The sequence below is a fragment of the Astyanax mexicanus genome, chromosome 2 (assembly GCF_023375975.1).
Source record: "Astyanax mexicanus isolate ESR-SI-001 chromosome 2, AstMex3_surface, whole genome shotgun sequence".
Taxonomy (NCBI): domain Eukaryota; kingdom Metazoa; phylum Chordata; class Actinopteri; order Characiformes; family Acestrorhamphidae; genus Astyanax; species Astyanax mexicanus.
In genome coordinates, this window is record NC_064409.1 from 14,412,681 (window position 1) to 14,438,798 (window position 26,118).

Genomic DNA, 26,118 nt, shown 5'->3' on the forward strand with positions numbered 1-26,118 from the left:
AAAAATTGTTTGAAAAAGTTCCAAAAGAAAAAAATCTCCAAAAAAGTGGTGTTTTTTTCCCAAAAATATAATTAATGCAATAGATCAGAGGTTTTTGTCATTTCATTCACTAAGGAATCGCTTGCAGGCTCCCTTCAGCGTTTTGTAGTTTTTTGCATTTTATTTACAGTCTATGGACTACATTTCCCATCGCCCTCTCCTGCCAGCGAGTCTGCGCAGATCAGTGGCAGCACGCTGACAAACGTGCCGTGGTTTGACACGTCATTTAAAACTTCGAAGACGGAAGCCGATCTCCTGCGCAGCGGCTGAGCTACAGTACAGTACAATGGGTAGGTTACGGGCTCCAGACTGTTTTTATTACATTAGAGCGAGGTGTTGAACCTTTTTCACAGGTTTACTGGGTTTAATACACAGTGTGCGCTGGGGAAACTGATTTGGCTATTTTCTAACGTTGTGTTACCATCAGTACAGCTAGGGGTAGCTTAGCACTCTGGCTAGCTGTTAGCTACAGTGTGCTGCTGAGAGTAAAGTGGGCTGCTATGGGCTTCTTTTAACTTTGAATAAAAAAAAATGAATGTTGCAGGATTTGTATTTAGAAATATATGTAGCTGGAAGCTTCTCTGTATTATTTAACGTTGTGTTGCTGTTAAAGTTTAGGTTAGCTCAGCTTGGCTTACCGTTTCCCTGTGTTGTTGATGCGAGAATGCTGTTTAGCAGAGAAAGCTTGGGTTGGCTTAATTCAGCTTAGTTTAGCTTAGCTTAGTTTATCGTAGCTTAGCTTAGCTAGGTTAACTAATTAGGTAGGTTAGCTATATCTCTGCATAATATAACTAGACTAGCTAAGCTATATTGCAAAAACAGGGGTTTAAAAGTATGGAATAATTTGAATAAGCTTAGCTCTTATTTTATTATCTTATTGTATATAAACTTAGTCTAATTCATGTTCAATGTGTCTGTCTATAGGCTAGGGTCCAGAAACTATGAGCCCCTAAATGATCAATTGTAAATTAATACTAATAAAAATAATAACAATAAGAGACTTTAAAACGTTTTCTTAAAAAAAATCCCTCGGTTTAGAGGAGACTCTTATTGTTAAATCTAATAGAACGTATAGTTATTAACCTAGTTTAACTAAGTCAATCTTTTGAACCTTTGATTCTAAATTCAAAACAAAGAAATGGGTGTAAAATGTTTTTTTTTTTTTTTTTTCGTTTATTTCAGTAAAACAAAAAAGATTGGTTCTGTTTTTTTCCAATTGTCAAGTATTTTACCATGCCTTAAGATCTGAATTTCATAACAATATAATCTGATTTTCTATTTTTGCTTCATCTGAACCTAGTTTTGTTACAAAAGTGGTAAAATTAGAGAAACAATTGTTTTCGCATTACATTTATTCCTGAAATTCAGATCGAGAGGGGCATTAAAACGTTTGTAGGGATTTACCGATGTGAGAATACTGAGTCGAGGCTGATATACAATAATATACTTGTGTACACATTCATAATTTACAGAGATACTAGACATCTCGGTATAACTCGGTAAACTGTGAGTACTATTAGCAAATTAGTAACAGTCTGTTACTAAATTTCAGTTTCTACTCAATCTGGAAAGAGACATCATCTCTAGATGTTGAATAATTTCTGTCAAGATTTGATTTCAGAGAACCACACAATTTCATGGTTCCACAACCCAATGCTAAGGGCCTTTTATATCTATGTGGCTGATACTTGTCTCATGTGCCACTACTTCAGATTGTCCCATTGTTTGTAGGCATTTGTATTTAATCAGAGACATGACAACAAGAGCTTTTGTTTATACTAATTGTGCCCTAAAGCAGACAAATATTTGTAAAAGATATGTGCGAGAGTAAGGAGACCTATATATAGGTATAAAGAAGGTATGAACATTTTTTTAAACCAATGTAAAACTTTTCACACTCACATTTCTGTTACAATCAAATTTCTTTATTGATTTATCACTTAAAGCACAATTTCAGACACTTATTTTTAGGAATGTACCTTAAAGTAAGAGACACCTGAGAACTCTTGATTCTGTTTAAAAATATGAGATAAATAGCTGATGTTGTGTTGATTGATTGATGATTAGTTGATTGTAGGTGTAAGGTTTTATTGGGCAGGTTTTATTAGAAAGACTGGTTTGCTGAGAATGTTGCTCAATGTCTTTTAGGTTTTCAGAGGTTTGCTTTGATTTGGTTCTGACGGGATTAAATTGCAGTTTATGAGTTCCGAACATGGAGGGTGTGAACCTACCTGTCCAGGTGAAAACTGGACTGACTGGAATGCTGGCTGGTCATTGTGTAAACTTATGCGCACAGCTTGCTCAGTTAAGCACACATTGATTCATATGAGTTCACAGGTTTAACTAAAGTGCAAAACCTTATATGGTCTTCATGTAAATGCACCTTTACTAACAACCACTTGGAGTGGATGTGCACAAATTTCCAACAATCCCCTAAAAATGATCATGTTTTTAGGGGCCAATCTTGTGTTTGGTATATCAGCTAATAGTAAGATTTGTTAATGCATGTTTATGTAGGGCTTCAGTACTGTTTTGCATTGTCTTTCAAGATGCATTTAATTTTTTTTAATCAAGCATATTTTAAGAAAAATGTTGAGCATTAGTTGTGAGAACCTTTCTCTTCAGACATTTCGTGTTTTTCACCACTATTGTGAGCAATTTAGAATAGATCCATATGATTTCACATAATGGTAAAGAAACTTGATTTTTTTTTGTAAATTATCAGGTGTTGGACAGCACAACACATGTTTTTATTTAGTAAGCTCTGCTCTTTACTAAAGATGTTTTTTTGTTTCTTAATTCAGGGGGCTTCTTCTCCAGCTTGTTTTCAGGCCTTTTTGGCACAAGAGAGATGAGAATCCTTATCTTGGGCCTGGATGGCGCTGGAAAAACAACCATACTCTACAGACTGCAAGTTGGAGAAGTTGTTACTACAATTCCCAGTATGTTTTAGCCACCCATCTTTCTTTCTCATCAATTGAAATCTAGTAAACATATTTTCTTTTCTAATAAATCTAAATTATTTCCAAACACAGCCATTGGTTTCAACGTTGAGACAGTGACTTATAAGAATCTGAAGTTCCAAGTATGGGATCTTGGTGGACAGACAAGTATCAGGTAAACAACCAGTTGTTTCATCCTTCTGTACTATATTTACTGTAGTCACCGAAGCTTTAGCATGCAGCTTTTTAGCCTTTTTTTTTTTTGACCAAGATTTCTATCACATTTGTTTTCTCTAGACCGTACTGGCGCTGCTACTACTCCAACACAGATGCTGTGATCTACGTTGTGGACAGCAGTGACCGTGATAGGATGGGTATCTCAAAGTCTGAGCTGGTGGCCATGTTGGAGGTAGGGCTAGTAGCTGGTTGGTGTTGCTCTATGAAGGCAGGCACATGCTATGCTGTTTTGACATTGAGGATGTTTACATTTTCCTACAGGAGGAAGAGTTGAAAAAGGCCATCCTAGTGGTGTTTGCCAATAAGCAGGATATGGAGCAGGCTATGACTCCCACAGAGGTGGCCAATTCATTAGGCTTGCCTGCACTTAAAGACAGAAAGTGGCAGATTTTCAAAACATCTGCTACCAAAGGAACAGGTCTAGATGAGGCCATGGAATGGTAAGGAATTTACAAAGAGATATCAGATCTTGTTTTTTCCCCTTTTTAGTTTGCTTTGTGTACATTTATTTATTTTTTTCTTTGTACAGGTTGGTGGAGTCACTGAAGAGCAGGCAGTAATTGCACAAACGTCACCCTGTAAATACTCTTGTCTTCTGAGCCCCTGTTGAAAGACTTGCTGGGTGCCCTTTGGACCAGTGGCTGCATTCTTCCCTACTGTGTGAAAGCTATATTACTTTCCTGGTCCTTCCAGTAAAGAGGAGACACTGCAGCAATGAAACAGACGGGTGGCAGTATGGCCAAATGAACTGAATGGCAGGCAAGAGGTCCCCAGTTCAAATGGAGACCCTGTACAAAAATTGTTAATGTTCTGGTGATTGTCTGTACTGACGCTCGCTTGACCTGTTTTTCTTTCCCTTTCTGTAAGACATATCCACTACATCAGTGTCTTGTAATTTTAGAGTTTTGCTTCTTGTATTTTCTCCTTTTTAAGGCCTGGTATCAGACTTCACCCCCGCCTTACAGTCGCGTCGTCCCCTTTGAATACTAATCAGCTTTGGTATCTGACTTTGGAATTTTAGTGGTTTGTTATTTAAGATGATTTGTCATTTGTATGCGATGGACTTGTCATTGCGTATTTATATACAAGCATGTACAGTGGACAGTACCATTGAGATCAGTTTTAACATTGAAATAAAGCTATGGTCAATAAACAAACTTCTTGTACAATCCATGTAGGTGTGTCGTTTTGTAATGCATCCATATACATTTATTTCCATAAAAAAATGTACATTGTACATTAAACTGCACAATTCCACACAACAACTGTATAGATGCTGGGCAACCTGACACCGACCACAAGTGATATCTTGCTTGCAAAGCATATCCTAGCTTGCCTGATTAGCAGTAAAATGATCAGTTACAGGATATCAGCCAGTTCTTCCCAAATCCATTTTTAGATATACATATACAGTTGCAACATTCATTTGACTGCTAGTTAATAATTCATATTCCATATCAGAAGTACTGGAATTATCACTGCACCATAGCCAAGTCTCTGATGGAGCTGCTTTTGTGCTTCTTTGGTTTGTGTCCTGGCTGCAAAACTGCAATTTTTCTCTTTTTAGCCACATCTTTCTTCTGGTGCTTCTTGATCTTCTTTCTAGCAGCAACGTCAGGATTGGAGACAGCCTGGGGGAACAAAAAGACTGCTTTTAACATCTACCATAATCCAAATTAAAACCAGTGTAATGAGAAGCTTTACAGTCTTCATGGTTTATATTACTATCTTTGGAATAATACAGAACAGTTTTCCTTTTGTCTCTTCTGAATGAATCTGATGCCAAGTTATAAGGCAAGAAGAAGGGTAGATATTTCAATTTACAGTGCATGCAAAGTAATTTCACAGTTAAACAATGCAGTACGTTCTATAATTTCCTGAATGTCTATGATTTCAAATATGTTGTCTATTGGTTAGTTTCACAAAAAACAAAACTGTTGCACAAATCAACCAATTGCAGATGAGGCAGACCCAAAACCCCCCTTACCTTTTATTACCACAAGTATATTAATAGAAACAGAATTTGACAGACTGGCATGTTCAACAACACAGAGGGCTAAGTAACACTCACCTGCAGGGCTCTGTGTTTCTTCCGTGAGGCTCGTCTCTGAGTGGCCTCCTTCTGTACAGCAGCAAAAGCAAGTGAGAAATTCTCCAGACCCACCACCTTCTTCAGCAGCTCGATGAGTTCCTGGGCCAGGTTCTTCAGTGTGGGATCTGCACAGAATTGGGTTAGATTTGATTTGATAAATAAATCAGCCATTTAGGGGTGTTGTGATTTGATAGAAAATGTTTAATCATATTAAACAGACTGAATAAAGGTGTAGGAGATTACCTTGGTCAGCATATGTGCTGTCCAGTTCTCTGAAGAGAGGAGCAAGGATGGTGGTGAGATAAGGACCAAGGCGCTCCTTGCCCAGGTCGACAGCCATGGCCCCCAAGAACTTGAACACGCATGTTCTCTGAGAAGAATGAAAGAAAATTAAGGACACTAAATTAATTACTTATTACTGACGAACACCACCCCGTCATCTCCAAGATGACTTTTTTAATAAATATCAATTTAATCTCTTATGAAAAACTACTTAAAACAGGACTGTCATAAAAAAAAAAAAAAAAATAAACGTCAGCTTAACGCAGATTCCAAGATGGGTTAAAAATATCTAAATATGTGTGGACAGGGCCTAAGTTGAAGATAGAATGTTAAAATATGGAAGCCACCAAAATGTGTAGAAAAGGGGACCTTAAACATAAGGGTTAAATTGGTGCAAACCACCAATTTAAACCACTAGAAAGATTAAGGTGTAAACCTAGTATTGTCCAGATTAACAACAACGCACCTTCAGTGGCACTTTAGGTGTAAGAGCTGCTTCTCTTTTAGCCAACAGCGTCAGCTTCTTCATCACCCAGAGCAGAGAGGGCGGCCGATTCTCATCTTGCTTCTCTGTATCCTGTTCCTGTTGCTGCTCCTCTTCATCTTTCTCATCCTCTTCTTCCTCCTCCTTCTCCCCTTGTTTATCGTCCTCTGTCTCTCCATTCTCTGCCCCATTCACTACAGAATCGGACTCAGGTGAGATAAGGTAGATCACCTTGGCCACGAAGAGCAGGTTCTTCACCACCTGTAGAAAAGATTATATTAAGCATTATCATGGCTGTAATGAAAGGAAAAATTCATATTTTTAAAAAGATAAATGTACAGGAGAAGCTTTCAAAACATGTCGATATGCAAGTGACTGCATGGTGCAATATATGGACACAAGAATGGGGACAATAAAAGTTTAATAGTATTATAAAGAGTTTGTCCTGCTTTTGTTGGAGTAACTGTCTCAACTGTCCAGGAAAGAATTCCTATAAGATTTTGGAGCACTGATGTGAAGATCTAAGAATGTTAATGTGGTCAGGATGTTAATGGTTGGTGGACGTTAGATTATCACCACCCCAATTTATCCACAACTCCCAAACTCCCAATAGTACTGGATGGAGCACCATTATTCCAGAGTACACAGTCAAGTTCCAGCGCTCCCCAGCTCAAAGCTATTCATGCCTGTCATCAGGCAAGATGTCAATAGGTTTATGGTTTTATCTGAATCAAGAGTCCTATTCTACTGGAAAACATTTCTACAAGAACTAGACAAACTGTGTGTGCAGTTCCACATCAGTGTCAACAATGGGTGCAACTTAAATTAGCTGGATACATTCATTAGAAGCAGATTTTTTAGGTGGTTTTTGCCTGCTTACTCTTAGGCACATTTCTTACCTGTTCACCAGCAGCAATGTCTAGATACTTCGACTGCAGCTGGTGACAGAATGACAAGACCAGCTCCCTCATCTGGAAACAGGTGGAAAGAGTGAAGAAAGAATTAAACACTGTTTAGGTTGGCTCAGACTGCACTGCACTTTATATGGGCATGTATTTATTATGTATCAAATCAAAGAGCACATATGGAAAAGTGTCATAAATGACAAAAAAAAAGATTAAATAGACTTTTATGTATTTTATGTATTTTAAAAGATAATAAAATGTGGGCCAAAAGTGAATGTGCATTACAAAAAAATATAAAAATCTTAATGGGTTGTGGAAATCACTGTGTTTATTTAGTAGAGATATTTTATTAATTAATATTTTTAATAATTAAAAATTGTTTAACTGCATTATTATGCTATTGTATATATTAATATATTATTATTTTATCCATGACAGTAAAATTCTTTATTGCAATTATTTTTTGGAACAATTTATTAATTAAAAATATTGTGAGGTATTTAATACAGTTTAAAACAAATTGTACTGTAGAAACATTGCAATTAAAGCATATGTTTAAACTTTTTAAACTGTTTAAACATCTAAAACAATATTATCCACTGCAATTTGCTGGTTCAGTGATATACTATAAAAAAATGTATTTAATTTTTTTTGTTTATTATAAATATATATAGCTCAGAGCCACAGGCAGATATTTACTGTATATATATACACAGCATGCTGTGTTTTGGTATTATATATATAAGTAAACATAGATTTATTAACATTACACTTTGGAAAGTTTTATTTAAAAACTTATAAATCATATTCTGTCATATATTTATCGTATATGTTTTAGCACCCAGCCCTATGCTCCACTTCAGCTCTGTCATGTTAGCATAGCTCACCTTTTTGTCCAGGTTGGTAGCCAGAAAAGAGAAGGCCACAGGCAGCTCAGGTTTAGGGGTCTTCTCATGAGGATGCCACAGAGCCAGCAGCTCCTCAGGTTTCTGTGCTGCAAACACCAGGCCAAAGACCTGAGAAGCGGTTAGCCACACCCAGGAGTGAGGGTGGCGCAGGTGAGCTTCAACATGTCCTGTGAGGAAAACATGAAAATCAACAACAGTACAGATAAAAAGAAATAATTCATTAAATAATTCATTCATTCATTCATTAATGTTCATTGTGTATGTGTATGTATTGATGTGTGAATTCATTTTTACCCCAGATTTTATTCAGCGTGTCGGCAGGTTTGTGGAGCTCCAAGAAGTCGCAGTCCTTAATAAGTTTGGTGATAAGCGTGAGATAACAGAAGAGCAACCTGTCGGCAGCTTTCTCATCTTCCTCTTCCTCGATCTGAACAGGATAATGCCATTAAAAACAAGTCACTTTCAGGAATTTATGAAATACAGCCTGGGAAACTAGCTAAGTCAATGTTATTTGTTGCTTTACTTGAGCCTCTGTATTTTATTTGAGGACAAATCATTTGTTGTACACAAATGATGCATGCAAAGTGTGTGTGAACAATTTCATAAATAAGTCACATCTTCAAAATGGCAACTTTATAGATGAAGGAAAACATGTTCTTAACTTTTAATGGAATTTAATGTGAATTTGGTACAATGTAGAAACAAATAAAAAAATGGAGATACAATATTTTTGCATTCAAGTGACAATATATGGCTTATTACTTTTAAAACATACCCAAACTATGTGCAATAATTTTTAAACTGAGTGCAATAATAATAATAATAATAATAATAATAATAATAATAATAATAATAATAATGTGCAATACCTCTCCTGCTGGACTCTTGTATATTGTATTTTTTAATTTATTTATTTATTTTCCTTGTGTATATTCATTGTTTACTGTAATGATGCTGCTGGAATTTTAATTTCCCTGAGGGAACCCTCCCAAAGGGATCAATAAAGATCTATCTATCTATCTATCTATCTATCTATCTATCTATCTATCTATCTATCTATCTATCTATCTATCTATCTATCAATCATATTATATTATCTACTATATATCTATATTATCTATCTATTTTGATATAATAAAAAACAGGAAAAGAAAACAAAGAAAAAGGAAAGAAACAAAGCTGCATGCACATAAAACGGCTCTGTGTTGATAAGAACCAGGAAACACGCTACGTATCATGATACAATATATCCAATATATATTGCAATACAGTAAGCTAGGTGATACACTGCTATTTTTTAATCGATTTTAATGAAAACATATTCAAAAATATTATTCACTATTTACTACTGTTCATAAAATCTGAGTGATTTTTTTTTTCTTTTGGAACAATCAGAACAGTGGGTCCCAATGACAGTAGAGTACAACACGGCTATCTAGTGGGCGGGGTTTAAGTACAACAAAAGTGAACCACTCTCACACACCAATCTTTACATGTAAACTTAATTTAAAATATGTACTGTGTTTTTAAGAATAGATACAGTATTGCAAAAGGTAATAATGCGATGTGATAAGATATCTGAATGTTTTTATACACTCCTAGCACATAATGACTTATTGTTAACATAAACACAATACTCACATCTTCAAAGTTAGCTGTGTTGATTTCTTTCTCTATGAGAAGAAGTAGGGAATCCAACCTGAGGTTAAATTTCTCTCCTTCCACTTCTACAAAAAGCCCACACACCTGAGCTCCCAGCCTTCTCAGAGCCATCTACACATACACAAACACACAAACACATAATACAATAGAGTGAAAAATAAATTAATAAATTAAATAATATTAACTCCTACACTGACAGTGTGTCCTGTAATTCTGCTCACCTTCTCTCCAGTTAACCAGCTGTTGACCAGAGTAAACATGGAGTTCCGATGCTTCACATCGAGCTTATCCAATAATGTTTTTATGGTGAGGGCGGCCATTTTCTTACAGCGGGCCGAGTCATCGTTGACCATAGCCAACGAGAGGGGCACAAAAAACAGACCACAGTGCTCCAGAAGAAGAGGCTGCCGAACATACAAACAAATTAGAGAACAACATAACATCATTACACCATAACAGTTGTTTGTTATGCTTAATAAATATCAAAAACGTCTCATGAGGAGATAAGATACCTGAGGAAATGTCTGGAAAATGAAGGTCATCATCTCGAGAGCGGACTGTCTTCCAGTATCGTACTCGTAACTGTAGGAATGAGAAAACTCTTGAGTATCTTTCAGACACATTCCAGAGGAAGTATGGCAACGTCTCAATTATAAAACTGTCTCTGTAAAGCTTAATATCTGCAATCTGCCTAAACTTACTTGAGCTGAGCAACAATGAAGTCAAAATGACTCCTCAGCTTCTTCCCCAGAGGATAGTCCATAAGATACTTTAGATAGATCTGAGAAAATAAAGAAAAAAAAAAACACAGTTTATTTAAAAGTGATTTAAAACATTTAAGAATTGATGATTGATTATTATTAACTCCACTTCCAACCAGATTTTGCTATGAATGTATCGTTCTTGTTTAATCTTAAGGTGCTTTCTCATTGACCTAGTTTGGTTCAAAACAAAACAACAGTACATGGTTCTAACTAAATGATCAAAATTTGGTCAGACAAAAAGAGGTTGACAAAAGAGCTGCAAGATAAAAAAAATGTATTTTTTTATTATCTGGTCTACTGTCCCCGTGTACACTGAAACAGAAAGAAATTATGGAAATGATATGTATATCATCACTATCAGTGAAATACAACATTACATTTCCCGATAGTATATACAATCTGTTCTTTCACCTCTAACCATTCTCCGCGACCGGCCAGTATAAGGGAAGCCCAGGAAGGTGCCCACACTCCCCATAGCATCCGCACAAAGACAAGGCTCACAGGTAAGTAACAAATGTGCACCATTTACAATTACATTCACTCACTGACCCCATCACACCGGGTGTGAGCTCACTAGTGTGTGTTCCCGGCACTGATGAGAAAACAAGGATACTAAATTCCACACATGTTCCAATACAAATGGTAAATGTGATCGTGTCCATCTCTGAACGTGACATACCTGTCTGCAGCGTACCCGCACTTCATCAGTTGATCCATTTACTGACAGTTTGGCCACCTTCTTCATCGCCTCCTCCATTTCTGGAACCACCAGTTTCCTGGACAAGATCGCCTAAAAAACAAATTACAACACACACATTCAAAGATATAGTAAACACTGATTAAAATCAGCAGGTTTCTGTATTAAACATGGTTACAGTATAAGCAGAATGTAGTAAGTAAAACTGCTTAAGTAATAATGAACAGTCATCAGTGCAGTGGTTTGAATCAGATGTTAAATCTACCCTAAGCAGTCCAAATGCAGTAGCTCGACGTGAATTATCATAGATGTCCTCCTCTGCATATCCGAGCAGCACTTGCAGCTGTGTGTCAGAGATGGAGTGTTTCACACTCTTCACCAGGACACTTATGGCCTACAAGACAAAAAGACAACATTTTCACAAAGTTAAGCATTCCCTGATGGTGTGAAATGGGGGTAAAATATTTACATTTCTGAGCATCATCTTGAAAATGGTAACATTCTGTAATGATCAGAAAGTTTTAAAACTTGCATCAAATAAAACGTGCCCCAGAACACCAAACCAAAGTTAAATAATCAGTGTTCCATACAAGGAAGTAACAAATACTGTGTGGAAAAAGTATTGGGATACCTTATCATTCATTCTTTTTTTTTTTAATTAAAAGGATTTTTGGGCCGTATCTTACACCCTTTGAAAGCCATGTTGCTATGCTCACTGCTATCTTACATCCCACGAACAGTCTATTTTCACACTCTGCGCCTGTACTGTTAAAACAGCAAAGGCGCTATACAAACAAATAAAAACAAATAAAAACATATCAGATATGGGCGAACGCTGAGTTAAAATACAAAGTCAGACCGCATTTTAAAGGGAATGGCAAGTGACACACTGATTGGTTCATTGCATATTACGCCCAAAACACTACCAAAGCCACACTGGTGCTCTAAATCAAGCTGGGTGTTGCAGTTGACGACTCACCAACAGATGGCTAAAAATAGGGCCCTTAGACTAAAGTAGTTTATCCTCCTTTTAATTAAGTAACCCCACAGACCATTTTCAAACATTTTAATCCTCAAACTCAACTGGACATTCACTAAAGCTTAACTGGCGAGTGATTTATTTAGTATCTATTTACAGTTCTACCAACCTTAAAGCAATTCTGAACAAGTTCAAAGTTCTCTCCTCGTCCTGCGCCTGCTTTAGCATAATCCTTCAGCAGGACAAAGAGCTGCTTGGTGAGCTCATCAGCTTTCTCGTTAATAGAAGGCAGAGGGAACTTCAGGACCCAGATAAAGGCCTGCAGAGCCTCCGTGATCACCTGCGCACACACACACCAAAAATTATTCACTTTAAAATACTGAAATCATTGTTTACTCTTTGATGAATGTTCTAACGCACAGACCTGGACATGCATGGAACTGAGGCAGTCCAGCAGAAGAGCGACAAATGGGTCCAACATCTCCAGAACTGATGAAACCGAGGAGTTGATCTTAGAACTTTTCAGACTAGAGTGGAGCAGCTGGACAAAAAAAAATAAAATAAAAAAAACCTTTGTGTAAGTTACACACACAACAATACGACATAAGCTAACAATCAAATTCTTAAAATACTGAGAAGAAGATAAGGCGAATTGCAACATAATTATTTAATTTTGTTTTTTGCTTTTGGGCTCCCCCTAACAGATGGAAGTATAACTGACTGTCACTCCACTGAAGTAAACACAAATCTGGCATATACAGTGAAATAATTATGTGGACTAAGGCTTTAGAATGATATTACAGGATTTTACACAAATATAATACAAACATGCATTACACAGTATTGCACTGTTATGGTCAAAGGGCTTGTGCAGTTCCACCAAAGTTACACAGTGCAGTAGCATAACATGGTTTCTGCCTAGCGTGACATTAACAGACGAACCATTTTCCCAAATTACAGTCAGTGGAGCAACAACATGATACGGAAACTGACATTTTTGAAGTTAGAACTCAGCAAATCAGTGTCTATGTGGTTAATCAGGTTCTATTCTTACATTAAGTCCAGTGTCCACCAGGATATGCATGTTGGTCTTGCTGCTAACAGCTGCTTTCTCGCCTCCTCTCTTTGGGGTTGGGGGTAACAGTAGACAGCTGGGTGGAGGCAGACGAGGGTCTGGAGGAGGGCGTTGCTTCTTTCTGTAACACAAGGGGTGCCATGTTTATTCAATGATTTTCTGCACTGTAACTTCCCAGAATGAGATCAAGCCTAGTTTTGAACTAAACAGCATTATGATTATATTATAAGATATATTATTATATTATCTTACTTTGTTCTCTATTGTGTGTGTGTGTGTGTGTGTTAAACATACTGGTTCTTGCTGGTGATGAGGGGCAGGCTCTGGCTGACCAGCCCATGGCTCAGCAGCAGAATGGTCTGAGGCGTCATGCTCTGGTTCTGCAGAAGACCTCCAACAATTTTCCTCAAAACACCGTTTACTCGTCTGGACACCTTCAGACTGACTGTTTTCTCCAGCACCTAGCAAACACACACACGGAGAGAAGAGAGAAAGACTTTAGTCCTCAGAGTGAGACTAGGCCTGTCACAACAATTAAAAGTTCCCCAGAACACCAAAAAAAAACCTGATCATTTATTGTTTTGTTTTTTTTAAATCAAAGGAATTCAGCAACATACACTAAATATTCCTTAAAATGTAAATACTCTTAACAAACTAGAAAGTAATTTGTAACTGCTTTATATTAGTTATTTTTCCTTGGGTTTACCTGCTTTGAAAATAACTGTTCTGCAACTGGGTTCAGTAACCCTCTGGACTGGAGAGCAACTTGTCTGTAGCACTCCATACCATTACACTTCATTTTTTAAAACAGATTTTTTTTTTGTGGTCCACCACATAATAGCTTGGAAAGTATCTGGCCCGCAGCCAAACTTAATTGCAGACCCCTCCCTGGTCTAGTGGGTACGCTTTGGCTAATCCTTTGGCCCAGCATGTCACTGACAAGACAATATATTGTCAAAAACTGGTTATTGAGACAGGCCTTACTAGGGCCACCCTTTTGATTGGCTGCTTACCCCTTTGAGTGGCACAATCAGTTTAGTGACATGGTCCTGACTGCAGAACTGGGCCAACAGTTCATAGGAGTCTGAGCTCTTGCTGTGACGGGCCTCCATCACCTTGGAGACAATGCCTCGGACACCTTTCTCCTCAGCAAGAGCACCAAAAAGTTCATTGTGGAAGATCTGAAAAGAGTTTTCTCAGCGTTAGCCAAATCATCACACACATTGACAGTCAATATTATATTTAAAAAGTCTAACAGGGAGTATGGCTTACCTCTGTTAGTATGTCCATGCAAGGATCAAGGTCTCCTGCGTTCAGGGATGGTTTCAGGATCATAAGCAGTTGAAACACAGTGTAGGTCAGCACATGGATCTGTTGAAGAAAAAAATTCTGAGTCACTACACGCCCTAGCAGAAGTTGCAAACTGGCTTATGCACATTTTTGTCCTGCTTTACCTGGTAACCATTTACAAGCACACCCTGCATCTCTTTCAGAAGATACTGCAGGTAGCGATGTCCCAAAGCCTCGATGATCTTGATCAGAGTGTTTCGGGCGACATCACGGATCTCCTGGAATCGGCTCCGGAGGTGGATACACACTTTGAGGAGCACACTGTATCATCAAACAACATGACAGTTAAGAGTGACATCAGTTATTTAAAGCAGGTCAATATAAGGTCATACCAGAGCACTGTGAAGTAAGATACGCAGAAAATCCTATGACATACACAAACACCAAGCACTTTATTAGTAAGATCTGGATGCCCACTCATATAGTGTATTCAAGTATCAGCCAATCACATGTCAGCAGTGCAATGCATACAAATCATGCACATGGGCAATCAGCCTTAGAATATGACATGATATGAAAAATCAAATATCAGTGTTTTTGAGCATGGCATAATTGTTGGTGCCATATGGACTGGTTTGAGTATGTATAGCCAAGCTGGAAAGTTCAGCTCAAGGTTTTATGAGTACAATGGAGTTTTATGAATATATGGAGTCCCCCTCCACTCAACATAATAAATGTTATTCTGCATTATTTAAATATCTGTTTGGAAAATGTATATTGTACTAGCCTGTGCTTCTTAAAGGAAAATAACTGGTCATTCAATATATTGATGGAAACTTTATATTCAAGACTATTTTTTTATTTACTCAAAGCAAAAACCTTTAAAATCACCAGTGCAAATATCAAATCACGCATGTATAAACCATGTGGCCTAACAGATTTTATTAAGCTTTTATTAATGGGTATTAAAATGTAAATTAAATAATCAGTTTTAGAAAAACAGTTTGGAAAATTTTAATTAGATTTTAGTGGTGTCAATCACTTACAAAACAGTTGTTTTAATCACTAAAATATTCTGTGATTAATCATAATTAAAATCATATATATATTTTTAAACATTTTGAAATGCTTGTACTTGCCTGTATTTTGGGAGGGAGACAATAATAATAATAATATAAGTAAATAAACGGCTAGACAGTTTGAGCAGATACAAAACACTCAAACTTGGGATAATCTGAGGGAAATGCAAGATAAAACAATATACGTACTATTATACAAACAACTATTACTAAGCCTATTACAGGTCAAAATGAAAATGCGTCCTTGTTGGAAGGTCTATGTATGTTGGATTTGGTTCTGGTGATGCTGGTCATGTTTAGTGTTGCTGGTCATCTAGCATGGTGATGCTGGTTATTCAGGTTCATCAGCTTGTTCTTGCTGATCATCCAGAACTACTTAACGATTCCAAATAAAAACTATATTAAACAGCTTTATTAGCTTGAGCTGATTAGGCTGTTTTTCCTTCTGGTATTTTTCGCACTGCAGTCTCTAGATTTTACTTTATTAGTATAATAAAGACAACACATCCAGTGAGGGGAGTTTTGCAGATGTAAACACCTTGTTGATTAGAGAGGTAAAAGAAAGCTCACACATGTATCAGAAATGCATCTCACAATTCACCTCAACCAAGAACAGAAAGCTGAGGCTGCAGTGGATACATGCTCATCAATACTGCACAGTTAAAGACATAACCTGTTCTAATAAATTTCAACTTTCCTACTACCTTACTCAATTTTCCTAATATGTTGCTTGGTGAGGGTGGACACATAGATGTGTTCTAAATGTGTTTATTCTCTACCTTTGTGCAAGTTCTGCGTTGATCAGATTCAAAAATATAATTCAGACCCTATACTTCACACACTGCTTCCAAAATGCACACACACCCAGGCAGGTTGGATTCCATGACCTCCACTGGAAGGGACTGCATGACTCGGACCATGGCAAAGGCTATAGGCACTCTAACCACCTCCTCGTCCTTCACGTCCTTCGACTTCACTGATTTATGTTCATCATCTTTCTTCACCTGCACATTAAAAACAGAGTTGCATTTTCAAAAAATGAATTGCTAACATAAGCAAGTCTAAATGCTATTAGGCCATATGTCTGTTCACATTTTAATTCCTCTTATTTATCAGTACATATTACAATGAGATATTTATCTCACAAATATTAACTGAAAAAGATGAACTAGCTAACATGCATTTTGTACATGGAATGTGGTAAGGTTTGACAGGTAAAGTTTTTTCCAATTCCAATGTAAGGCGTTGCTATATGGTTGCAATGATGTTACTAAGTGGTTGCTAGGGTGTTACTGAGTAGTACTTACTATGATGAAGTGGTTACTATGCTCTCCAAGATGGTTGCTACAGTGTTGCTAAGTGGAGAATAGAGGGATGCTACAGAGTAACAAGGTGATTGTCATGATATCCCTAATAACTATTAAGTTCTTGCTTAGTGGTTGCTAGGGTGTTGCTAGGTAGGCAGTTGCTATGACATCTCAGGTGGTTGCTTGTGTGTTGTATTTGTTTCATTTTTACATTTAACGTTTGCACCACATTGCAACAAAATGTCTACTGCGTGAAAACCATGCATCCAATAATTAAGCTGCACAATACACTTTTTCTACATCTAGAAAAAAAAAAGACTTCACTGACTTTGGCTGTGAGGCACTTGTGCAGCTTGGGCAGGACGCTCTGATTGACAGTGTTGTGGATGGTGGAGATGAGAGCCTCCAGATCCTCTTTGCTCTTCGGAAGGCCGCTGTTTGGGACAGGAGGTGCACTCTTTGTCTGACTCTTTTTGTCTTTGTCTTTGTCTTTTTTTGACTTGGCAGATTCAGTACCATCTGTATCCATGGTCTCTGTCTCTTCAACAGCTTTAGCATCAGCATCAGCTTCAGTGGTCTCCATGACATCCTCAGCATCACTCTCATCTGAATCCATGGCTGGATCCTCATCCTCTGCTCCTCCGTCCATAGCACTTGGGTCTGAAAGAGAAAAAAAAAAAAAACACATGAAGTCTGCCATTCCAGAGTACACCATAGAGACCTTAAAATGTCAAAATGTATTTTTCACTGATGGAGGTGTATAATTTTTTATTTTATCAGTTTATTTTTTATCCCATTTTCGCCCCAATTACCCAACCCACTCATTAGGACTCCCCCCGCCCCATCACTAGTGATGCCCCAACACCAGGGGGGTAAAGACTAGCACATGCATCCTCCAATACATGTAAAATCAGCCACCGCCTCTTTTTAAACTGCTGCTGATGCAGCATTGCCGAGTAGCATCACAGCACACTCGGGGGAATGCGCAGCGACTCAGTTCCGATACATCAGCTCACAGACGCCTTGTGCTGACCAACATCACCCTTTGGAGTGATGTAAGGAGAGAATGCCATCTACCCACCCAGAAAGAGAGCAAGGCCAATTGTGCTCTCTCAGGGCTCCGGTAGCCGATAGCAAGCTACATGAACAGGATTTTAACTGGCGATCTCCTGATCATAGTGGACGCTTTAGTCTGCTGGACCACTCGTAGCCCCCGATGGGGGTGAAACAGATGAACATGAATCTCAAACATGGTTTTAAAAAATGCCCAGTGGCATTTCAATATTTCTCACCATCTGCCTTTTTATTCTTTGCTGCCTCGACTTCTTTGCTCAGAGTCGCATGGTCAAAGTGGAAGGCTTCTAGAACAGTCACCAGCAAACTGTGGGGTGAAAAATTACAGCATAGTTTATTATAGAATATTTACACCCAGACAGAACTCATTAGACTCAAAGATATCAGACATGCGCACACCTCACAGCCAGTTTCTGCTCAACTAGACCCATCTGCAGCACATGGATGAAGTATTTGAGGTAGTAGAGGTACTTGGACCAGGTGAGGCGTTTGCACACTGCTCCCACAACATCTATTACTGCGGACACCATGGCTTCATTCTGCAAAATAAAACCAACAATTATTATTACTTTTATTTAAAGACTGCTTATTACCATAACAATAATCATGTTTATGTATACAGACTATGCTTTGATCATGAAGTACAAGATACAGAGCTTTACCCTATAGCTTGTATTTTTTTTATTGCAGCATAAATAGTAAATTACAAAATGCAGTAAAGCTGCAAGCTCTCCTTTTAGGTTCACAACAGGACAAGCTTTACACATACATTTGCTGATAAGCTGGGAGACACAGAGTTCTCATTGACAGTGGAAAAAGCATATGAACTGAGGTAGTAGACTAATCACAGAATTTTACAACATAGAACAGCAGTTATGACAAGATAAATGCATAGCAATGACACCCAGTGACTACAAGAGACAAAGACATCACTTAATATACATATAATTTTTTTATAATTATGCCTTAATGAATATTTATTATAATGGTAAATACATGTTTTTACAAGACTACCCCCAGTCTTAATCTTATGGTGTTGAAAGTATAGGTCTTTAATTAGTTGGTGACTTATTTTTTTTATAACCTATATAATATAGCCTATTATTAAGCACTGTTTCCTGTTGTGCATGTTATAACTAGTGATCACAAGGTTTGCATAAAAGGGTTACAAATCAAAATAATAACAAAAATAATACAGAGCATGACAGAACTAAAAACAAAAATTGCACAGCATTGCCACTTACTTTAAATATTCTGACATTTGATATTGACATGAATGATTAGCCCATGACTAAAACAGACACGTTAAAACTTGCCATTCAAATACATGTACATAAACAGGACTACCTTTAGCAGCTTGGGGTCAAACAGAGCGATCGTGGCATATGGCATGATGTAGTTCTGCATGGAGCGACAGGACATCACCACCGTGCCCTCAGTCAGCTGCTTGGCAATCTTCCGGAGTGCCCGTCCTCTCCTGTGGACCTGCACACCAGAGCAAGGAAGTGATGGTAAAGGGGTGAGATAAGAAAATTAAAAAGACATCATACTCGTTAACTTAAATTTACTTCAAAATCTAAAACAAATGAAGGTTATCTGTGCCTGTACCTGAATGTGCTTCATGTGTTCGAAGAAGTCGGACTCTGGGTCGGTGTAGTTGGTGAGCTGCACCAGCTCCCGGAACTCTGAGCGGGTGGGGAAGGTTTTAACCAGATCAGCCAGAACCGTGGTGTAATCGTTCCTCACACTCTGCAGGAGAAAGGAACAGGGTTACTCAAAGTGTACACATGTGTTTGTGTTTTAATCTCAATCTTAAAATTGGAACAAATAATTGGTTGAATTGTAAACCTTATATATCTTACTCTATTACTTACTCTACTAAAAATTAAAAATCTACTAAAATGCAGATACAAGGTTTTTGCAGGACAGCAATGATAAGATGATGTGTATGTATACCTCTGTCTTGCTTTTCAGCCCCCTCCTCACTGCATCCAGCACAGTCTGATGCACAATCTCCCTGTACTCCTGCTCAGGGCAGCCCACTGCAGCCAGCTGCTTAATTACAGCCGACAGACACAAGGTGGAGGTGTCTGCCAGAGACATGTCCCCAATCTACAGCAAAAAAAATAAAGAACCAAGTAAATAATACAGACTCTAGCAATCATACATAACATTAATTAATTTACAATCATACACACATGATGTTTTGGCACTGTAATGAACTGTCTTCAAACCCACACACACACACACTCATAAAAATAATACTTAAATACATACAAATGTACAAATACATAATACTACATAAAATACTCATTCCTACTCACCTGAAATGAGTGGAAGCAGTTGTGCATGACAGCTGTGAGGTATCTCATGTCCAGCACGCTCATCTGTCCGATGTGTTTAATGGCTTTCTGAAAAGCCAGCAGACGCACATCGAAGTGGATCTCATCCAGGTGACGGCTGTCAAATGAGTTGAGCTGAAAAAGCAGAGAGAGCAAGATCAGAGACAGAGAGAGAGAGAATGAGTTTCACTTTTTTTTTTTTTTACTATGACCATGATCCTATTTTAATACAATAAACAACAATGAACTACTGTATAGATTACAGTAACTATTATAGAGGATACTGTATGGTCATCTTCACATTATCAGCTTAAAATGGTTTCTTAAAAAGACCCAGATCAGATCGGATATTATTAGAGCTATTTGGTGGAAAAACCCTGGTTTTAATCACAATTTTCATGCATCTTGGCATGTTCTCCTCCACCAGTCTTACACACTGCTTTTGGATCATTTTATGCCACTCATGGTGCACAAATTCAAGCAGTTCACAGCTTGGTATGATGGCTTGTGATCATCCATCCTCCTCTTAAGGATTAATATTTTATATTATGTTTTCAATTAGGTAAGATCAAAGCAAAATATAATTTTCGATATCGTTATCGTTAATCAATATGTTTTACTTTATGATCTCTGATACATTTTTTTTGAGTGATTCATATGAAACAACCATGGGTAAAAATTCATATGTGCTGTGTTTACTTTGGCTGAGATGGAGGTTTCAAGACTTCTTCTCTGAGTTGGTAAGAAAAATGTCAATTGAATCAGTATTTTGTGGACCATCTGAGATATATGTGTGAGCTTTACAAGTGCTGACTATGTATCTTAACAGACAGAAGCCTATGGCACCTGTTTTAAGATTAGGGCAGGCTAATCAAACAGGTTGATATCAGTCATCATCTTGGGTCAGGTTGACCTCGAGGGTGTCCACCATTTACTTGTGATTGGTGGTCCGTTAGTTACGGCTAGGCCTGTCACGATAACAGCATTTTCAGGACGATATATTGTCCCAGAAATTATTGTGATAAACGATAAAAGTGTCATTTAAAAGCATCACTATAGAAAATGCTTTTTTTCCTGCTTCGGGGCTCCCAAAGGAGCTTTTAGACAGTCTGTCACAGTAATAATAAACTAGCATAATAATACTATTACACCATTTTTTATTATCAAGAACAGACATTGGGCTTCCAATATAAAAATATTTTAATATCCTAAATAAATAAAACAAATAAAGTACAACCTCTCTGGTACTCTGTGGGTTCTGAAAAAAAACTGCACTAAATATTAAACAGACCTTCATAAAAAAGGAAGTAAAATCAAATAGATAAAAGTAATATTTACATTGATTATTCTTTTCTTTTAACTCTAGATATAACACAAAGGCACTTGCAGATTCTTTTTTCTGATCATATATGCATATACTGTAAAACACACATTAGCTCAAAAATACACGTGTCTATATGACACAGATGGCTCCGCCATAGCTCTTGCTATAAATGTATTTTTAATGTAACTGTCAGACACTCGAATACGTTCGCCAGCTAACACATCTCCACACACTCTCCGCTGTGTGTGCATGTGCGCATGTGCGTAGGCACCGTTACTGGTGCAGCTCTGCGTGCACTACACTTATTAACCGATAGATGTCGCTGTCTGACAGATTTGACTTTGCCTCAGACAGAGTGCCGGCGAGAGAGCAGCACTAGAAATCTAGCGTTCTAATGTAAACAAACTTGTGCGGAGACCCGACGGCTGTTATCGATGTCGGCAAAAATTATCGGGGTTAAAAAAAACTTAATTATCGCGACAGGCCTAGTTCCGGATAAAGACTTGTCCAGAACAGACTGCAGTTTAGGGGGAGGCCGAGATATGTTGACTGAGACCATGGAAATACAGTCTGGTTATCTTGCATAGAATTCTGAAGCCTCACTTGTTTGGCTGTCCTTTTTCCCTTAAACTTTGATTCATTTTTTACAAAAACGTTTTGTCTGGAAGATTCATTGCAGAAACTTGCAAAGCTATTTTTGACTGGGACTCATTATTTGCTTATGTTGTATAACACCAGGCACAACCTAAATCAGGATCTTATTTGACAAAATTTTTCATTGGCATAGCATTTTCCTGTATAATCTAACACCAGTTAAAATGCATGGCTACTCAAAAATTTCTTATACATAATTGCTTACCTCCACCACAACATCGGTAATATACTTCAATTCACCATGCAGCTCTGCTAGAGTCTGTAAAAAATAAAAACAATAAGTGAGTAAATTATACAGGCAGGAGAGTAATTAGAGAGAGCTGTGAGATTAGTGATGAAACACTAAAATGACCTTGAAGATGTCGCACAGGGCCTGGCGGGGCAGCTTGCTGTGGATGACTGAGAAGAGTTTACTCAGAGGCTTCAGGAAGACTATGGGCTCTGAGCATTGCTTCAACAGATTGTGCACCGTGCCCAGGATGTCGATCTGCGTCTCCTGTAGAAAAGAACACGCAAACATACACAGTTCAGGAAACAGCAAAAAATAACTAAATATACGCTAATACAACGTGGCAGCTACGCAAAAAAAAAAATCAAATAATGATGATTTTTAATTATGGACATAACATGAATTTTGTAGCTGTTCTTCATAGAGCTATGGAAAAAATTAAGAGACCACTTCAGTTACTGAATTAGTTTCTCTGATTTTGCTATTTATAGGTACATGTAAATAAGTAAAATAAACATTGTTGTTTCATTCTATAAACTATGGACAATATTTTTCACAAATTTCAAATAAAAATAGTCATTTAGAGCATTCATTTGCAGAAAAAGATGCAAAGCTTTCAGACCTCAAATAATGCAAAGAAAACAAGTTCATATTCATAAAGTTTTAAGAAATCATTCAATAAATCAATATTTGGTGGAACAACCCTGTTTTTTAATCACAGTTTTCATGCATCTTGGCATGTTCTCCTCCACCAGTCTTACACACTGCTTTTGGATAACTTTATGCCATTCCAAAAATTCAAGCAGTTCAGCTTGGTTTGATGGCTTGTGATCATCCATCCTTCTCTTGATTATATTCTAGAGGTTTTGCAAATTTGGCAAAATCAAAGAAACTCAATTTTTAAGTGGTCACTTTTTTTAAGCTATATATAACATAATTTTTGCCACTGTTATAATGCTAGTACAATAGCATTGCATACAATTTTTTTTACTTTTATTAAGAATGTTCAGACACTAGATAAAACATACAAAAAACATAACCACTTTTTCTAAAAGCTGACCTATTGGCTCATTCACATTAATGGGTTCTCCTCGCTATGAAAAACATAATGGGCTGCAACAACATCAACAACAATAATAAAAATACAATGCATGAAGAGTATACCTCAACAATTTGTTTGTAGAGGTACGGGAGCAGCAGGGTGATGAGGGTCGAGCTCTGTTCTTTGTCACTGACAAACCTGCTAATCCTGGAACAGAAAATAATAACACCATGACTTTAGCATAAATCTCACTAGACTCCATTCAGAATCCTCCTGAAGTGTGACGACTGTGTGAGAAATCAAAAAGAAGCTGAACGCACTTGGACAGGATGTTGAGCTCCTTGCTGACTTGGACTCGGAGGTTCTTCTTTTTCATGCGATCCGAGTTCTGCACGGCTCCGCTGAGGTACCGCAGCAGGGTGGGAATGTGCGGTAGGAGCAGCTTCGAACCCACAGTCAAAGAGTCTGAGCACAGAAAACAATTGAGCAATTCAAAAGAAGGACCACTTTTGGTTTTATTCACCAAAATACTGATTTACATCAGATTCTTGATGTGCTCTTAAGCAGAACAACTGATCACAATATAACGATATAGGGCTGAGAGATTCAGCAAATTATATTGATTAACCAAATTACTGTTTTAATGCGATTTTCAAATGGGATAATGAAGATTGTTTATCTTTAGAGAACGTTAGTAACTTAAAAAAGTTAACTAAATGTAAAAACACAGCTTTCACATTACTTGGTGCTTTGGTGCTGTTTGTTTACAAAAGAAAAAAAACAATGAACAAAATCCTAATTGATAATCAATCATATATTTGAAGAATATATATATATATATATATATATATATATATATATATATATATTTATATATATATATATATATATATATATATATATATATATATTTTTTTTTTTTTTTATATATATATATATATTTTTTTTACGATAGCCTTATAAAAATAGATCCTATTGCCCTCATAAAGTCATAAAGTTTAAACTTGACCACTAGATGGAGGTATTTACTCTGGTTTTATAAATGATAGGTGTGTATTATACAATTTATATGACATTTTGCTTTATAGTATAACAATATATTGAAATATTATTAATTATAGAACATACAGTGTAGAACCAAAAATATATTTTGGCATTAAAACCTTTTAAAATTAAACCTTTATATACACTATACTGCCAAACGTATTTGTTCACCAATTTAAAAGCATTAAACTCAGGTTTCAATCAATTCCATGGTCACAGGTGTATACAATTAAGAACCTAGCCATGCTAGGCTAGACTGCTTTTACAAACATTAGTGAAAGAACTGGTGATAGGCTCTATGATAGGATCCGGTACTTGTGCAACAAGTCCAGTAGTGAAATTTACTCACTACCAAATATACTACAGCCAACTGTCAGTGCTATTATAGCAAAAAAAAAGTGGGAGACCATGATTAGGGTCAGCAGATGCTAAGGCACATGGTGCGTAGAGGTTGCCAAGTTTCTGTAAATCACTACAGACATCCATGTGGCATTAAGATTAGCTCAACAACAGTACAGAACAGAAGAAGAATACAGCATAGATACATGCATCTATCTATCCAAAATAAATAAGAATATATTCAAGATTGATCACATTTACTGAAATGCTCTACTTTTCCTTACCTGTTGTGATATCAGACTCTGGGATCACACACTGGTTAACACTCAGCTCTGTCTCAGCCTCAGATGGTACAAAGTCTGGCGTGTTCAGCAAGCTCTCGCAGATGTCCATCACCATAGATGCTGTGCTGGGAGAGACATTCTTGGCAGACAGCAGGGCGAAGACATTGAGCAAAACATCACACTCTGGGTGGTCAGGTCTCTGCTTGGCCAGCAAAGGGAAATATCTAACAGAGAGAAAAAAAAAATGATTATACAGAATTAATAAATAACATTATTAAAATGTTTCTAAATCATGTACAAAATCTACATCAAAGATCATCCATTATGTGATATTCAGGAATCAAGATCATTGTGGATAGGATTAACATTTTTAGCTACAGCACTAGGGCTGTCATGATTCTCTAAATCCTTGATTCGATTTTATTTCGATTTTGATTCGATTTTAGGGTCACGATTCGATTCGATTCTCGATTTTCTTTTTTTTTTTCTTTTACTTTTTTACTATTTTCTTTCTTTATTATATATATATATATATATATATATATATATATATATATATATATATATATATATATATAATATCAGAGTATATTAAAAAAAACAGAGTATAATAAAAAAAAAAACAGAATATAATAAACTCTTGCTTCCACAACTTTACACTGAAACTGTGATTTAGGCTTTACAAATATAGTACATGAACTTACTTGAAACATGCTCTAATATTGTGCTTTTTACCTTTAAATATACACATAAGAGTAGCACGATTTGACAGCGTAGCACAACTCGACAGAACACCTGTTGACTCGGCTCGCCGTGTGGGTGTATCCATGACGTTTTTTTTTTTATTCAAATGAAGCAACAGGTGTAGTCAATCATAAGTTTAAGGTCCGTGTACATTTTGTCAGTTTGATTCTTGAACTGAATAGAGATCTGAAGAAATGAAAAAACGGCTCGTTTTTTCGTTTTTTGGTTTGAACATACAAAAACAGAAACGGGAATTCAGTCCGAATATTGGTTTTCTCCTTTGGATCTACAAAACGAATT

General features: G+C 37.0%; 2 protein-coding genes across 2 annotated transcripts in view; one reads left to right on the forward strand and one right to left on the reverse strand.

Annotated features, from left to right (window-relative positions):
• Positions 1–220: 220 nt before the first annotated feature.
• Positions 221–4,387, forward strand: arl1 (ADP-ribosylation factor-like 1). The gene is made up of 6 exons (XM_007252723.4): positions 221–329; positions 2,844–2,981; positions 3,075–3,156; positions 3,279–3,390; positions 3,480–3,658; positions 3,748–4,387. The coding sequence occupies exons 1-6, from the start codon at positions 326–328 to the stop codon at positions 3,776–3,778; spliced, it is 546 nt and encodes a 181-aa protein (XP_007252785.1). The 5' UTR covers positions 221–325; the 3' UTR covers positions 3,779–4,387.
• Positions 4,388–4,401: 14 nt separating this feature from the next.
• Positions 4,402–26,118, reverse strand: part of utp20 (UTP20 small subunit processome component) — a 45,546-nt gene continuing 23,829 nt past the window's right edge. Inside the window, exons 30-62 of the mRNA XM_007252722.4 lie at positions 25,075–25,298; positions 23,728–23,872; positions 23,530–23,614; positions 22,489–22,632; positions 22,342–22,395; positions 20,141–20,293; positions 19,773–19,928; positions 19,425–19,565; positions 19,164–19,301; positions 18,216–18,355; positions 18,035–18,123; positions 17,071–17,402; positions 16,300–16,439; positions 14,521–14,677; positions 14,339–14,437; positions 14,080–14,247; positions 13,361–13,527; positions 13,046–13,187; positions 12,416–12,532; positions 12,161–12,331; positions 11,278–11,406; positions 10,995–11,105; positions 10,253–10,332; positions 10,064–10,133; positions 9,773–9,955; positions 9,531–9,662; positions 8,184–8,316; positions 7,869–8,056; positions 6,976–7,047; positions 6,059–6,337; positions 5,554–5,680; positions 5,290–5,435; positions 4,402–4,849 (exon numbers count right to left, since the gene is read on the reverse strand). Coding sequence (XP_007252784.3) covers positions 4,694–4,849; positions 5,290–5,435; positions 5,554–5,680; positions 6,059–6,337; positions 6,976–7,047; positions 7,869–8,056; positions 8,184–8,316; positions 9,531–9,662; positions 9,773–9,955; positions 10,064–10,133; positions 10,253–10,332; positions 10,995–11,105; positions 11,278–11,406; positions 12,161–12,331; positions 12,416–12,532; positions 13,046–13,187; positions 13,361–13,527; positions 14,080–14,247; positions 14,339–14,437; positions 14,521–14,677; positions 16,300–16,439; positions 17,071–17,402; positions 18,035–18,123; positions 18,216–18,355; positions 19,164–19,301; positions 19,425–19,565; positions 19,773–19,928; positions 20,141–20,293; positions 22,342–22,395; positions 22,489–22,632; positions 23,530–23,614; positions 23,728–23,872; positions 25,075–25,298 — 4,768 coding nt within the window. The 3' untranslated portion in view covers positions 4,402–4,693. The remainder of the gene's footprint in view (positions 4,850–5,289; positions 5,436–5,553; positions 5,681–6,058; positions 6,338–6,975; positions 7,048–7,868; positions 8,057–8,183; positions 8,317–9,530; positions 9,663–9,772; positions 9,956–10,063; positions 10,134–10,252; positions 10,333–10,994; positions 11,106–11,277; positions 11,407–12,160; positions 12,332–12,415; positions 12,533–13,045; positions 13,188–13,360; positions 13,528–14,079; positions 14,248–14,338; positions 14,438–14,520; positions 14,678–16,299; positions 16,440–17,070; positions 17,403–18,034; positions 18,124–18,215; positions 18,356–19,163; positions 19,302–19,424; positions 19,566–19,772; positions 19,929–20,140; positions 20,294–22,341; positions 22,396–22,488; positions 22,633–23,529; positions 23,615–23,727; positions 23,873–25,074; positions 25,299–26,118) is intronic.

What these genes read in the sequence shown, in the direction of transcription:
- arl1 (XM_007252723.4), top strand. An exon ending in GGTGGACAGACAAGTATCAG is followed by an intron (nt 3,157 to 3,278) that starts GTAAACAACCAG and finishes TGTTTTCTCTAG; the next exon opens with ACCGTACTGGCGCTGCTACT. An exon ending in AGCTGGTGGCCATGTTGGAG is followed by an intron (nt 3,391 to 3,479) that starts GTAGGGCTAGTA and finishes ATTTTCCTACAG; the next exon opens with GAGGAAGAGTTGAAAAAGGC.